The sequence below is a fragment of the Xiphophorus hellerii genome, chromosome 20, assembly GCF_003331165.1.
Source record: "Xiphophorus hellerii strain 12219 chromosome 20, Xiphophorus_hellerii-4.1, whole genome shotgun sequence".
NCBI classification, from domain to species: Eukaryota; Metazoa; Chordata; class Actinopteri; order Cyprinodontiformes; family Poeciliidae; genus Xiphophorus; species Xiphophorus hellerii.
Window position 1 is genome coordinate 21,516,990 of NC_045691.1, and position 14,031 is coordinate 21,531,020.

The 14,031-nt window shown below is 36.1% G+C and overlaps 1 protein-coding gene across 1 annotated transcript; it reads left to right on the forward strand.

Moving 5' to 3' along the window:
* The first annotated feature begins 1,980 nt into the window (after window positions 1-1,980).
* On the forward strand, window positions 1,981-7,456 carry LOC116711051 (protein FAM72A). The gene is made up of 4 exons (XM_032550424.1): window positions 1,981-3,001; window positions 3,193-3,270; window positions 3,676-3,800; window positions 4,720-7,456. Exons 1-4 carry the CDS (start codon window positions 2,850-2,852, stop codon window positions 4,812-4,814), a joined length of 450 nt encoding a protein of 149 aa, XP_032406315.1. The 5' UTR covers window positions 1,981-2,849; the 3' UTR covers window positions 4,815-7,456.
* The last annotated feature ends 6,575 nt before the right edge of the window (window positions 7,457-14,031 follow it).

The window sequence follows — 14,031 nt, forward strand, 5'->3', positions numbered from 1 at the left end:
TTGACTGATAACATAAGTCTCAAAACGCAGCACACCATGAGAAACAAATTCACTAATATAATATACATCAGTCAGGAAAGGATTACAATGGCATTTCTAAAGGTCTGAAACTCCATAAAATCACAATGAAAGCCAATATCAACAACACAATGTTGAGCATTCCCCGGAGTTCTCCGTCCTGTCTATATTTCTACCAAAATGACTCCAGGAGTATACTGACAGCTCATCCAGGAAGGTGACCAACAACCCAGAACAACCTCAAACCTATACGTTGTCTAATTGCTTGTTTTGTTTTCACCTGTTTTTATTCTGAGCTCCATTTTTTTATTACTGCACCAATGGGAAGCACTTTGGTTCATCACGCTCTGTTGTGAGAATATGATTGATTAATTGCGACAAGAAAACAAAAGCAGAAGTCTGTAAGGGGGCATTTCACTAAACAGTCCACTTTGCTACTCAACAACATGTCAGTTTGTCTTTGTTTTTGTCTTCAGACATAAACAAAAGATATTGGTTATGTCTTTCGTTTAACAAAAACATAAACAATGTCTTTTACTGTAAGACAAAAGACAACAAAACAATGTATTTTGCTGTAAGACATTGTTTATAATAAAAAAAAAAATCTAAATCAAATCTAACAAACTTCCACATGTTCTGGTGAGATCAAATAATCCAAGTCATCAAAGTTTATTTAACTTTGAGAACGTTCAGTTGTGTGTTTCTGTTATTGTTTCCTCTTCATTTAGACATTTGAGCATGCGGTGGTAATGTCTTATGAAAAAATAGCCGATTTAAATTTTCATTTCTTTATATTTCAATTTATTGCACACTTCTAAATGCTTCACTTGTTGACCTCACGGTGGGAATGCGTGTTTCAGATATGTGTTTAGATAATATTTAATCAATCCATATTTGTTTTAGTGGTGAACATTGCACAATACCTTTGCAGAAACAGCGCCCCCCACAGTCTCTGTATGTGACTGTACTAGGTTCATGTCTATTTATTAATTTAGTGCGTTGCTTGTTGATTATTGAGATCAGAATAGAGCAAATATGTTAAATAAATTGTACTTTAACTATTTTTAGCAGCTTTTTTGTTTTAAAAAATGCCATACATTTTGAGAACAGTATATTGACAAAGGTCACCTAGTAAGCCAACATAATCTGCTGCTTATGACACAATGATAAAGTCAAATGTTTTTGTTTTTATCATGTGCAGATTTAGAAAACAAATTATATGAAAATTCAAAATGCAGTACAAAAATTGAACATGCAGTATTGGGAATACCCCAATTTATAATCTTTAAAATATTGATATGGTTGTTCAAACATTGTTCATATTATCAGAAGAAAGTTTTAACTTTGAATGAAACACATCAGTATTAATATTCTGATATTTTATTAACTTGATTCAAGTTTGGTGGGAAGCAATTCTTCAGGCGCCTTCACAGTTTATCATGTCATTAATTGCTGGCAACATGAGCAGGCAACAACAAAATACAAACTAACAGAGATAATATCTTGGCCAATAAACAGCTTGGACAGAAATGTTCCTTGCATGTGTGGCACCGTGGATTAGATATACGTAAAAAAAAAATGGCAAAGGATTTCCCAATCACAAAATCAGTTTTAAACCACTTGCAACCACTGTAGAACGACTCAGTCCAGACTTTATTTCTCTGGCTTGTCCCAGTCTGACGTGATTCTAATCAAGGAAACATTGAAAATTAACTGTTGTTGTCAACACCAATAGAAAAAAAGATAATAAATCACAATATGTCTTTTAGAGACTCTCTTTTCACTGTAACTTAGCCATTGCCTTATCTGAGCATGAGTAGGATTTTGAAACAACAGATAACCAAATACAATCTCAACTCTTCAAATCAAAGACCAAGACCTTTAACCGGACCATACCATACCATACCAATTAAGATTTTAACATCATCAGATGATGTACAGTAAATTGTTCTTCTGGTGTGCATAGTCCCATTCCCTAAACAACTTTCATGAAGTGCTTAAGTGACCATAACTTTGTTCTGATTTGTTTTGACTTGTACCTTGTCAGAGAGCCATGTTTCGCAGGTTACTTACTTTTTTATGTCCTTTATTATTCTATATTTTAGCAACAAAGTAGAGGAGTTCAACGATGGATCTGCAAGTTTATGCCCCGGATGCACTGGATGAAATGGTTGCGCAAATCCCGCCTACCCGGAACACCACTTTCTGTCTCGTTGGCTGACAAATGATCCGGACCAACTTTTAGTTCCTAAAACAGTGGCAGGAGATTTAAATGGCATTTCACTTAGCAAATGTATTTTTACATTGTTTACTGACCACTTTTCAACTTTGATTTTCAACCAATCAAATTCGGGTCCTGTAAAGAAACTGGCCAATAAGATTAGCTCCTGCAACAATCATCCAATGATAATCCGATGTAGGGTCTTTTAAACGTGGTTTTAGGAAGTGTCGTTAAACACCAGGAAGTTGTAAACAAAGCTGACAGCTATTGAGTTAGCTGTTAAGTATATCTGCATGGATCTCGAAATAGCTGAATAAGAAAGCGATATTCGTTATTTTTAAATAATAAAACTAACCGGTTTCAATGTAGCCGTCGTTCTGCGGTTATTCCCCGGGTCCTGTTCCTCTTAGGTACCGTTACCTGTCTTCCGTTTTAGCGCTGAGGGGAGAAAAAACAAAACAACTAACGTTTTTGTCCGAGGACGTTAGACCAGTCGCCGTTGCCGCATCGAACAGTAAACGTTAATCGTCTACTATTTACCCGATCCACACTGGTTTAACACCACCGGCTTGAACAGCGAGAGGGGTTTATCTTTGTTAGCTAAACAAAAATGTCCACGTCCAACGCCAGCTTTAAGAACAAATGCGTGGCCCAGGTGAACTGCATCTTCTGTGACAGTCTGTTGTGCACCAGGGGGATGAAGGCTGTGCTTCTTGCAGACACCGAAGTTGAGCTCTTTTCCACGGATATACCTCCAAACAGGTAGGTGCTAACTGGATTAGCCTAGCTGCTAGCCTCTGTTTATGTCCGCTGCTGGGTTGGAATTAGCTTCAAAAACTGTTGTTCAGTAAAGTATTTCCACGAAAGTATTATGTCTAGCAAGTCTCGATATTATTCTTTTTATCCACGTGTTTAATGCCTTATGTGTCTATTTGAATGCTTCCTCCCGTCAGAACTGTTGACTTTGTGGCCAGCTGCTACTCAACTGAGAGCTGCAAATGCAAACTGAGAGACATTGCATGTCTCAAATGGTATGTTCACTTTATCATTTTCTTCCAGGATATCAATAGGCTTTATTTTAACTCAGAAATGAGGCTTGTTTTTGTTGTATAAATGAAAAGCTACTTGCTTTAATTTCCCACTTGCTTTGGCTACTTGAACGAATTACTAGTGGAATACCTGTGAGTTTCCACTTAAAATGATCAGAATAGTTGCTAAGCAGTTTCATTGCTGTATATTTGAGGTGAATTCACATTGCAGCAGAGTTTGAGCCTCTTTTGTATTCCCAGTCTTTTGTTGTTGTTGTACACAGGACAAAAACAAACACCTGGCAGATAATAGGCAGCCACTAGTGGAGTTAGCACTTTTCACACATGTCCCCAGGAAAAGTGCTGACCTATGGTTTCTTCTTTATTCCCTCTAACTCCTGCTCACAGTGGCAATGTTGTGGGTTATCATGTGGTTGCCCCCTGCAAACCCTGCTTGCTGTCATGTAACAACGGCCATTTCTGGATGTTCAACAGCGACGCTGTGTCCACTCTCAACAGACTTGATGCTACGGGTTAGTATAAGGCCCCCCTCTTTTATGATTTTTTTTTTTTTACCGGACACTTTTTTCTTTAGGCACCCATGTTGTGTGCAAAACACCTCAAAATAAACTTTTATTTTCCTGCTGAAGAATAAGGTTGGAAAAATCCAACCTTTGACATTTCACTCCATTCCATCAGTTGGAAAAACTTCCATGCAAAGAAATTGCTTTTCAATAAAATCATCAGTAACATTTATCTATTTGGAGAAGATAATTGTAACTGAAGTTTAGACTTTATTACATTTCTCAGCATCTCTAGCAATTTATATTTAGCAATTTATTATCGTCTGTTTTCTTGGGGTATAAACATCATGTTACCCAGATGGTCATTTTGTTTCACAGATTGCAACAGATTGAGGATCCATATTTATTTCATCACACACAGTAGTTATGTTTTCATCAGAAAGCCTTCAACTGCAGTTTTTGCTCCAATCACTTGTTTACACCAATGGCTGATCCTTACAGCCATCTTCTCAAAAGATTATTTTTCATTGTGACTTGCTGTTTTCAGAATTTCTAATTTAACATTATCTAAACACACTCAGTGTATTTATCTATCCAAGACCTCTTCTTTTAATGTTGAAGTTTTGTTTCAACAAACCAAAATGAGCTGATATTTTTAAGTCATCTGATTTTATTGAAGTTTGATTAGCATTGACAGCATTGATTGTGCCGCTGTTTTGTTTGTTTTGTCCCCCTCATCCCCGCTAAATGAATTGGATATTTAAATGCATTTTCAGTGTGAAATTTTGCAGCTGCAGTGAAAGATTAATTCAGTTGAACTATTTCCACATCGTTGCAGAGGGTGCCAATGTGGGCTGTTGTAAACATGTAGTATCTTCCTGTTAAATATTTCTTTTCTTCTTTTTTTTTAACCTAAATATCCTTGCAGGTCTGAATCTGCTCCTTTGGGGAGATCTTCCAGAGTTGGATGACAGTGAAAACGAAGAATCGGAAAGCCCGTCTGAGGAGGAGTGCATTAGGTAGAGTGCAACACGGACAATGTAAAAGGAACCTTGTGGACGACATTCATTAACGGGTGAGGTGGAACTGGAAGAGTGTACAGACTATGCTGGGAGGAGACCAAAAAGAGAAGCATTAAAGGGTAACTGAACACTGAATCGCATAAGGCTGATAAGCTCTGCTGTAATCCTCTGTGTGGGCTGTGACTGCAGCTTCTAATCATTCGTCAAACTGATGCTGCAGCAGGTGTTTCGTCTTTGACGGATAGCGGAGAACACCTGCTGTGACATCAATGGGGCGTGGCAGTGAGGCAGAGGTGCACCAAAGTTTTTGTTGAGTTACCCTTTAAGCTGTGGCCATGCCTTTCTCTTCTTTAATTTACAATGTTAAAACACAGATTAAAAAAAATAAATAAGTAATGATAATTTCTTTAGGGTATTATAAAATATGTAGCCGAGGAGATTGGAGGACATTCTTGCCTCTTACTCTTTGTTTAACTATGAGTAAAGCAGAAGAAGCAACGATATAAGATGGTGTTTAATTTAGTTCAGACTCTGTGAAAGGATGGCCACAGCTCACCCAGTTGTGTTCTGTACAGATAACATGCTGTGATTGAGAGCTGTGTCTTAAAGGCCTATATGTGTTCTCGCTGTGTGGCTTGGTGCTGAATGAAACCTCGAGTGCTTTTTGAATCTCACATATTAGAGAAATGGCACAAATATTAAATGATGTACACGTTCCTTGCTTTTTCAAAGGGCACATAGTATTTAAGGTACCATACAATTTCAAATTGTATGCAAGTGAAAGATGTTACCATGCATAGATTTATTTATTTTTGGTTTGTACACTTGTGATGGCAGTGCATTTAGTATTTAACCCCAAGGTAAACCAGACCATAGCAGTTTTCCTTACTAACATACTAACTTAAGGAATATGTGATTGAACAAAAAAGAAACTGAATTAACTGCTGAGTTAAAACATACATATATATATATATACAGTATATATGTATATGTATGAGGGGGATCCAATTTAATGAAATGAGGGAATGTATAAAACATAAGCTTTGCAAGGGTGTCAGGATCCATGATGAGTTTATTTATGCAACATTGTACCTGCAGCACCTGAGGAGGAAAAACAAGTCAGCCAAGGGGAATAATCATGGATCGTTAAAATATTTGCCTTTTATAAATGGGCCTTAGTCATTCATTTTATAGGTCAATCTACAGAGCGCCTCAATTTTTTTTTTTTTTTTAGAGAAACTGTTCAGGATGGCACACTGAATGGTGAAGCATACAACTTTTACGGTTGAAACCTCTTTCATATTGTGAAGCACTGTCCAATTCTGTTCGTTGGACAGAAAGAACCAGCAGGTCAGAGTTCAAACTCAAAGGGTTCTGGATCAAATCGCTCCTTGGCCAGTTTGTACCTCCATGTTGCCATTTTCTCCCTTCTTACATGTAAATTTTTACCTGTAAGGAAACAGTTCATACCTGCACTTAGCCATTGTGCACTAGTTTAATTAATTGGGCAATTAATTGATTAATTTTATAGATGAGAAATCATAAAAAATGCTAAAAGCCCAAATATTTTACATTACTTATATTTATTGAAGACATTAAATTACACCCCATTTCCACTAATTGTGGCTCTGACAGACTGACTCCTACACAAACCAGAAAATATTAAGTTGGAAAAATATAGGAAACTACCATAAAATGTATTGTGAAATGGGTACAAAGTGTTTCTCTGGTGGATATGAAGTGATGCTTGGCTGGTCCTTTAAAAAGACTGCTCCATTTCATTTACGGTGAAGTTGTGCACGAAACTTGCAAGAGTAGGACATTTTGAAAGGTGGATGTGACCAGGACCCAACTAAAAGCAAGTACCGGTACTCTGTGCATTTGTTGTTTTGCGTCTTTGAGCTCTTGTTCTCACATCTTCGCTGTGTAATTCTATGATCCGGTCTTAAAGTTACAGTAAAATTCTCATTCAGTAAGAAATTAATTAAATTTACTTGTGGTGTCTGCAATTGCTGTTGAGGAATCGAACATCGAATGTTTTATTATTGATATATTTTTTTTCTTTTTTTAACCTGAAGGCTGAGGATAAATAATGTGACTAAATAAGTCACTTTGCCTCCACGTTCATCCATGCTGCAGTTTTTAATTCAGAAGAAAACACATTTAATGAGAAAAGCCTTCTTTTACTTTTAAATAGAAACTGACAGTCTGTATCTTTTCAGACCAATTTCTGTTTGCGTGTATGAAATGGTGCATTACCTATATATTTATTAAACTCAAAAACCAAAAGTACTGTTTTTTTCTTTAAGTCTAACAAATGCATTGATTTGTATTGTGTTAATATTTTTGTTCTATATTTAATGTGTTGATCTTTAGTGCTTTGTTTTGTACATTAAGGGTTGGATGTGTACAGTTTTACCTCAAGATGGTATGATGTGTGAATTTCCTCTGGCTAGGATAATTGTTTATAAGATAATCAAATTACTTAAACGGTTGTTTCTGACGGTTGATTAACATTGCCCATATGGAAAATACATATATCTATATATTTTGGAATTGCACTAAAACTGCACTGGTAGTCTAAAAATGATTTATTGTTTTGTATGCTTGTTAAGTTAATAAACTTTTTTTTTTCCCAAATGATCTTGATGCCATTATTTTTCCATCAGGTTTTGTTTGTTTTTACCTATAGCAGCGTTCCATCTGAGACTCCGAGACGGATGGCTCTGCTGATTTTGGCCTCGGTAAAACACAGTGTACCAACACCAGTAGATGACATGCCTCACTAAATCACCACTGACTGGAAAAATCACAGCAGCTTTGGATTCTGTGCCTATCCAGCGTTTCTCCATACTCTTTAGACCTTGATTTCCAAAGTAAGAGGATTATGGACCACTACAAACATCCAGCGTCTTTAGCAATAATATTTTGTGGCTGACCCACCTCGTAGAGGTCAGTGCCTGTCTGTGGGACAATTTTCTCCAGTCAGCATTCTTCCCCCGTGATTATATAATACCTAACATGACATCTTAGTCAGTTAAAGCAGTGCGACCATCTGATCAGGATTCTGCTTGTCTATATCCTTAGGGAGTTTTTTGGGGGGGGGGGCATGTCCTGCTGGACGGAGACCCAGAGGTCTCTCAGGGGATTATATGGTCTGGGACTCTTCTGGTCTGGGAATCCCTTCAAAATCCATCTGGATGAACTGCAGAGCGCCGTTGGGCATGGAGACAACTGAGTTTCCATGCAGCGCCTGTTAACCCTATGACCTTATCTCTGGAAAGCAAAGACAACTATTAATTTAATAGAAACTTTTTCTTCACTTTATGCATGTGTATATATATATATATATATATATGCTAGAATGGTAACGTTCCAGGAGATGGACATAATTACAATTTTCACTCAGTACTCTTGTGTTTTCACATGGCTTGGCTTGGCTTAGCTGCAGGGCTTGGCGTTCATTTGGAGCAATCCAACTGATGCTATGGGATTTGTTTTTGGATGCAGCTAAGTATCAGGAAGATGGAAAAGAGCCGTGTCTTGCAGCGCTTCCTGTCGTTTGTATACTGTAGTTTCAGCTGGCTGGCTGTTTGGTTTAGTTTTACCAAATGTGTCCGTGTAAAAGAAGAAGAAGGAAAAAAAAGACAAAGCATTTTGACAAGTGAAAAATGTTTGTTGGGGATATTTTCCAGATGTTTCTAAGGTATTGAATAAACATGTAGCACAACAGGAACCTGGATACCTTTCATCTCGGACACCAAATATATTCACATCCCTTGAATCTTTCCATTCTAATTACAAATATATATATATACTGTTAATCCAGGTAAGGTCATTTTAAAATATGATTACTTATTTCTTTTTGATTTTTATTATGTTTTTTTTGATTCACCCTTGTGTTTGGTTTCAAGCATTTATGGAAAGAAATGTGTGGTATTGGCATTTTATCTTGCTTCTAAAAGAGTACAAAATGCATCTGCATCGTGATAGGATATTATTTATTTAATTAGCTAAATAAATGTTATGTTATATTTTTAAAAATAAAATGAATATAGGGTTGAATAGAGAGAGAGACAGAGAGTGCAAAGCAAGTTGAGATTTGCCATAAAAGACTTGTTGCAGCTAACAGTGATTATGGAAATGGAAAAATGTTAATTTGTGCGAACCTTTCAGATTTACTTTTGTAAGGTGGTTATTGTAATGTCTCAAAATTTTGAAAAAGTTGAAGAGCTGTGAACGTTTTTGCAAGACAAGGAACACAGTTTAAGCTTACGAAGAGATACAATAATCCAGTTTAAGTTCTGTGAGATCAGGCACAACCAATAGTACTTGGCAAATTTATTCTGTTGGTAAAGACTAATAAAGTATCATAACCTACAAAGACTGCAAAGTAATTGGCAAAATTTACTGTGATTTTTATCTATTATCAATGAAGATATTGTAATGTCAGTGTGTGAGGCCGAAAAGTCTCTGTTGTATTTTTCCAACACATTTTGGATCATCCCTCACACATTTTTCCACATGAATGTTCTTGTGAGCCACAGTGTTGAGCAATGGTGAAAATGAATCATAATTGATGTTCATTATACCAGCTTCTCCTGCTAAGGCATGAATGTTTTGATAAAGCCTCTTTTATCCAAATATTTACTGCCTCAGGTGAAAGCCAATAACAAGGTTAGAGAAATAATTAAGCTCTTGTACAAAAAGTGGAAACACTCTCACTTAAAGATGTCTTAATGTCAACATTTTAGTGTTTTTTTTTATTTTTATTTTTTTAGGTTTTTCACATTTGAGTCAAAAATACTCAGACCCAGTACGTTGTGTAAAAAATTTTATAACAGAGTGTAACGCTTGCCACGTAGTTTGGGGGGAAATCCCTAAAGATGACAGTGGGGCCCTCTGCTGGATCGTACACGCAATCACATGCTTTAAAAAAAACTTGTAGCGCATCAAACGTGAAATTAAAAAAAAAAAAAAAATTCGTTTTCATTTCAATTCCAAATGTACCTAATCCCAAAATGATCCATTCTCCTGGCAGATTTAGATTAAAAGTAACACTTTTAAATGGAGCAACATGTCAGGTTTTATTGGAAAGCATATAAATGTGTACCAAAATATAATATTTTCAGGTTTTACTTACATTTTCTGTAAAGGAGCATTTTTGTGAAATTATTTACATCTTTTGAAAATTACAAGACTGCAGAAAATTCAAATTTCTACACCGATTCAAATAGTCCATGCTGTTCTGAAGCGTCCCAATTATACTGATATATTGGCAACAGGTGTTTCCATCAATTTAAAAGGAGCTCTGCTGTTTGATTGTGGCCCGTTATCTCTGAAACAAATGCTCATTGAGAACCTGCAGCTGAACAGTGTGGAAGCTCACAACTTGTAAGGGGGCTACGAGGCCATATGTATGTCCTCATGTTCTGGTGGTCAGTGCAAAATGGTGTTTAAATATCCAATATGTACAACAAGTCATGGTCTCAGAAATGAAAAAGAATCTAGGATTACTACTAAGGATTGAAGAATGAGACTTTTAGTCTTCTGGTTTGTGGTCCCAATTAAACTTTAGCTTTAATAACATAAAGCTACATAAATTTTTAAAATTTAATCAGTAATAGTTTTATAACAAATTTATGTCATATCATGATTTCTTGGTTAATGACAAGTTGTCATAACAAAGACATTTTGAATAATGTCAACTTTGTATTAAAAGTGTCATGATTTACTGAATGACACTTTATGACAACAGTCATAAATATTCATGAAGACTTACTCATGTTCATGACAGGTGTTATGTTTAGGACAGTGTCATGACAGTCTTATTCACAACCTGTCAAATAAAGTGTTACCAAAAAAATTTATAGCCTTTTCTTTTTGGAGATCACTGCCTAGGAAACAACTTGCTGAACTTGTTTGAATAATAACTTTAAATCTAAATCTGTTGGGAGTATAAAATCATTTGGGATTAAATGTATTTTAGAAAACTGTCCATGACCTCCATAGTGTTATAGTTACTTTTTGGATCGGTTTTGTTATGACTCATCACTGTTGGTAGTTATGTGACTTATATAAAATATTTGCAATTTGCCACTGTCTGAAAAAATCATAACCTGAGTTCATTCTGTACAATATGTCAAACATCATGTCCAAAAATGTTGACTCTTTGAAGCAGCTAAAATTATGCATGTATCTCACTTAAAAAAAACGTAGCATTTAATGAGGGAGGGAGTGTTTGTAGTCCTATATACAACAACATCCAAATGAAAGCGTCTTCTTTAAAATACCTTGTATTGGAAAAAGTATCATCTGATAAACCAATTGTACTGAAAGGCCACAGTTGCACCATTGCTGATGTAAAATCACTAAGAGTGCCTCACTCTGGGTGCTTTGGACTAACTGCTTTCCTCTTGGTAAAAGGTGGTTGTGCAAATCATGCAATAAAAGATTAATTTACATAAAGGCTTTTTGCACATCCATTAAGTGTATTTAACTTTATTTATTTGCATGAGGATCTGTGTTAAGTTTTAACAAATATTGCATGCTTTAACATAACATAGTTTAGGCTAATTAGTAAAACCAGTCCCTATTTGTGTTTTTGATTATTGGAAGAGAGGCTTTAAAATGCAGTTTTGCAAAATGGTGGCAGGATTGTACAGAAATCTGTATTTGTCTTGTTTTGTTTTTTTGTTTCCATGCAGGGCCTGTTAACCCTATGACCTTATCTCTGGAAAGCAAAAGACAATTATTAATGCAATAGAAACTTTTCCTTTTCTATATATATATATATATATATATATATATATATATATATATATATATACAGTACAGACCAAAAGTTTGGACACACCTTTCTAATTCAATGGGTTTTCTTTATTTTCATGACTATTTATAAGGCAAGAAATCCCACTTATTAGCCTGACAGGGCACACCTATGAAGTGAAAACCATTTCAGGTGACTACCTCTTGAAGCTCATCAAGAAAATGCAGAGTGTGTGCAAAGCAGTAATCACAGCAAAAGGTTGCTACTTTGAAGAAACTAGAATATAAGGGGTATTTTCAGTTGTTTTACACTTTTTTGTTTAGTGCATATTTCCACATGTGTTATTCATAGTTTTGATGCCTTCAGTGTGAATCTACAATGTCAATAGTCATGAAAATAAAGGAAACTCATTGAATTAAAAGGTGTGTCCAAACTTTTGGTCTGTACTATATATATATATATATATATATATATATATATATATATATATATATATATATTGGCTGATCAAATGATAGCAAGATGGAGTTTTAGTCTTTTATTCTGTTAGTCAAGTTAGAGAGGACGTCTTATTTACTGTTGTGGATCTTTGGTTTATTTAGAAACACGATCTCGTACAAATAATTAAAATCAACGTGTGTGTGAGGCGTGTGACTGGACATGTCTTAAGTTTTCCCTTTCTCATCTTTACACACTAGATGGTGCAGATGTACTGCTAATAGAGACTACCATGAAGCGGCTGCAACACATACAACCTGCTCAGCGGTAGAGAAATCTAATGCAGTACAGAAACCCAAATGGTCTTTAAATAATAATAATAAAAAAAAGCCTAATTCTGTGTGCCTTCACCACTTTAATTCTAGAAATCTCCCTCTGACTTAAATGATAAAACAGAGATATCGATAGTTGAGCCCCAAAATGTTCATACACCTGCCAGAGTTGGATACATTTTTTTTTTTTTAATATAACTGGGACGCTTTTGGGACGCTGATATATCTCAGAATATATAAAACAATGTTAAGAGACTATCAATTTTTTGGGAGAGGCGCGAAGGGGGAAGATTAATCTGTTCATATTTACATTTTAATAACACGGAAAGGTTCAGAATCTTTTTTTGACTTACATTCTTAATAATCAAAGGAAAAATCTTTATTGGCATTATACAATTAAACTTCTCTTCTAATTGATGACCATCTTTTTGCACATTTTCTCTGGTATTCTGACGACGTAGAAACTCCAAAGCTTAGGGGTCGCAAGGCCTCCTTTCTGTTGCCCCAATCTTTAGCTACCTCCACAGACTGCATCAAATTTGAGTCGGCCACTGAGTGGGAAACCTGCTATTTCTAGTCAGAAGAAACTTGCTGGTCAAAGTAAGAGATTACTCAACTTCCTGGATGCAAATACTCCTAGACTGCTTGTCTGATCTACGCCAAATCACCTTGTTTAGCATAAGATTCTCAGAAAGTCATTTATAATTTTAAACAAAGTAAATATTTATACATTTAAACTCTCCAACTAAACAGAACTTTTTCGTGTGTTTTCCGTGATAGATGAAGAAGGTTACCATCAAATTAGAGACAACCTTGAGCTTCAGAGTGATTTAAAAGAGCTTCATAAATGCTCTGCAGCCTGTCATGGTCGTCTCTTGATAACAGACCTAAAAGCTGGAGTAATGTCCAGCCTTCCTTGATTATGCATATTTATGACACCTCAAGAATTCTTCTCATTTTTTTTTTTTTATTTCCAGCGGGTGAAGAGGGCAAATGGTGATAAATGGCAGAATTTATTCACTTAAGGAATAAATCCTTTAATCAGGAGAGAGCATTTTCATGAGATTGGTGGACCAGGCTGCTTGAATTCTTAAATAATTGAACAAAATCAATTTTATATGTAATATGATCACTTACCCGCAAAAACATCTAATCCTGGAGGAACCACTGAAGCCATAAGCGCTTGTGTTGTAATTAAGGGATGATAAATACAACTGCGTTAGTCTGAAAAGTAACTGCAGGTGGCACATGCAACATTGCAGGTTTTCAGCAAGCAGACTGCCTACTGGACCATTATTATACGCTGAGGCTAGCTGCACTGGGCTTTTGTTGAAGTGCTCAAGATAACACAAAAGGAAAACTTCAAACGGGGCTTCTTATTGTGCTCAGTTCTTCTGGGCAAGCTGATTACAGTTAAGGATAAAAGTTGTTCCTATACAGTAAACTAATGCGGGGAATCAGAGTGCACTAATTAAGTCATGGGGGGATATGAGGCGGTCTGCTTGGATGTTCTCCCCCTTCCCGCCCCAAACACCCGGACCGTAGGGGTTTACTGGGAACTTTTTTTTTTTTTACTACAGCCCAACAGCAAGTCAGCATCAAAGGTGTTTGTTGTCAGCTGAGTGTCCGGTAGAGGCACGAACCGCTGGATCTCCGCCGCCGCCTGGGAGAAGAAGCAG

Excerpts from the sequence above, each read along its gene's own strand:
- LOC116711051 (XM_032550424.1), top strand. The coding sequence starts at position 2,850 with ATGTCCACGTCCAACGCCAGCTTTAAGAACAAATGCGTGGCCCAGGTG. Across the intron at positions 3,271-3,675 it reads GACATTGCATGTCTCAAATG|TGGCAATGTTGTGGGTTATC; the intron begins GTATGTTCACTT and ends TCCTGCTCACAG. Across the intron at positions 3,801-4,719 it reads CAACAGACTTGATGCTACGG|GTCTGAATCTGCTCCTTTGG; the intron begins GTTAGTATAAGG and ends ATATCCTTGCAG.